Genomic DNA, 2,146 nt, shown 5'->3' with positions numbered 1-2,146 from the left:
CCTAGAGGTGTCCTGTAATGTGAGAATCCCCTGGCTCAGATTAAGGTGTACATTAGGGGTGGCAACAGCTAAGTGAGATAACTGTTTATCCTTGCCTACATTGCCAGAATCAGGGCAACCTCTTCCCTCCCTTCACAGGCACTATGAGCTCAGAGTACTCCAGGTCAAACTGGGTATAAGAATGTACCAGCAAAAACTTCATACAAGATCATAGGATTTGTATGTGTCTGTTCCATTTACCTGGCGAACAGCTGAGAAATGAGCCACTTGTTGCTGTTGCCATTTCAGAGTTGGAGCGTATCCTTCAGGGGCAGGATGGCATCCTGAAAGCTAAGAAAATAAAAGCTACATCAACTAAAAACTACATTAAGAATTCTAAACTGTTCCTTTAAGATTGGGCCATAGCACTGCCTTTTCAAATTCTGTTCCAGCGGGCTAGATAGTTGCATAGATTGTGGAAGTTGTTTAGGCTGGGACTGACAAGCCTTAAAAAGCACTGGATAAGTCGCATGCATAGCATCTTGTCAACTGAACTTGAAGTTTCAATAGTGGGTCCAGTCTTAAAATTGAACAAGAGGGCAATCAGATATAAATATATCTCCCCATTTAACTTTTCCACCCTGAATCCACTAAAAAAGTTTACAGATCCACATGTCTTTAAAAACTTACCGAAACATTCACAGTCTGCTTCTTTTTCAATTTTTTTGGGTCTATCTGGGCAACAACAACATCAGGGCATTTTGCTGCTTCAATCCTACAAAACAAAAGCAAATGCCTGAAATTTGGAACACCTTTCCTTTTGTAGAGAAGCTTAGCATGGGAATTATCCAAAAATGCTTGTCCTTTACCATATTTAAAAATACCATATGAACTTGGCCACCCTACAAAATATCCAACAAACAGGGACACTACAAAGTAACTACTTTTAGCAGGGTTCTTGAACATCTTTCAACCTGACTATCAAATTCAATTTTGGAAAAGCATTTTGGGTAGATTCCAGAGCTGGGTTGGCTGAGGACGAAGTGGGGCAGGGCCAAAACACCAGTCTATTTTAGCTTAAAACTCTTATTGCCATTAATTTTTGTATGATTTTAGTTTTCAACATCTGATTAAATTTGTTTGGTCTGCACCCTTATTTATGACAGTTTGAGGGACAATCTAAGAAAAACCTCCCACCAAGGATCCCAAAGGACCAGCATAAATGGAGCAGAACACATTAGATTTATGATGGCAATTTTTTTTCATTAATAATATATTTTGTTCCATAAGGCTGGCATATACGTACAAAAAGTAGCACAGAATACTAAAGTAGGCTGTGTGCCCACCTTCCTGAAATGGGTGCCCTCTGGGTGTTTTCATAGAAACAGAGGGAGTCAGAAGGGGCCTCCCGGGCCATCTAGTCTGACCCCAGGCTCCAGCCGCCTCTGCTCACGACATGCCCACCATGTGCATGTCGCAAGAGAGAAAGATCTTTTTCGATTATAGCTCCCACAGTTCTTGGCCATATTGGCTGCGGCTGATGGGAATCGAAGTCTAGAACATCTGGAAGGCACCGGGTTGAGAAAGGTGCACAACCTCTTGAAATAGCAGTTGCCAGATCTTGGCAGGTCCGAACACAACAGTTCCTAAATCATCTGTATGCGAACCATAAACGTATTAATCGTGGCAAACGTATCCATGATTTCCCACTCCGTAAAGAGGGGATTCGCTGCTCCCTACTACCGTACCGTAGGGAAAACTGCACGATCCCCTTCACAGGGGTCGCCAGAGCAACCCCCACCGCCTTCGTCCACTCACTGAGGGCAGCCCCATCCCCAACCCCGACCTCTGCTTTCCTTCCAATGCATTGGGCACACGCGACTGGCCCACTTACTGGACCCGCTTTAAATACTCTTGGGGTGTTCTGGGCGGCACGGTGGGGTCGAAATCCTCTGCGAGGTCACAGTCCTCCACAGGCAGGAGTCTGGGCATCAACTCTTCCACCGCCGACTCCATCATCGCCCGAAAGTCAGCCCGCCTCCAGCCCGACCTCTTTCACGGAGCCTAGAAAGCGCATGTGCAGAACTGCCGTCGCCCATGGCGGCTCCGTCACAACCGCGACCGGAGTGGCAAACTCGGTGCGCGCGCACGGTCCTGTCGGAAAGCG

The 2,146-nt window shown here is 46.1% G+C and overlaps 1 protein-coding gene across 1 annotated transcript in view; it reads right to left on the bottom strand.

Moving 5' to 3' along the window:
* The window catches only part of GEMIN2 (gem nuclear organelle associated protein 2), a 12,957-nt gene extending 10,931 nt beyond the window's left edge, over positions 1-2,026 (bottom strand). Inside the window, exons 1-3 of the mRNA XM_044435951.1 lie at positions 1,874-2,026; positions 670-754; positions 241-330 (exon numbers count right to left, since the gene is read on the bottom strand). Of these exons, the coding sequence (XP_044291886.1) occupies positions 241-330; positions 670-754; positions 1,874-1,998 (300 nt within the window). The 5' untranslated portion in view covers positions 1,999-2,026. The remainder of the gene's footprint in view (positions 1-240; positions 331-669; positions 755-1,873) is intronic.
* Between the last annotated feature and the right edge of the window lie 120 nt (positions 2,027-2,146).

Source organism: Varanus komodoensis, unplaced genomic scaffold, assembly GCF_004798865.1.
Source record: "Varanus komodoensis strain SLA01 unplaced genomic scaffold, ASM479886v1 scaffold3, whole genome shotgun sequence".
Taxonomy (NCBI): Eukaryota; Metazoa; Chordata; class Lepidosauria; order Squamata; family Varanidae; genus Varanus; species Varanus komodoensis.
The sequence above is the reverse complement of the archived record's forward strand: the minus strand, read 5'-3'. Positions and strand labels throughout refer to the sequence as shown.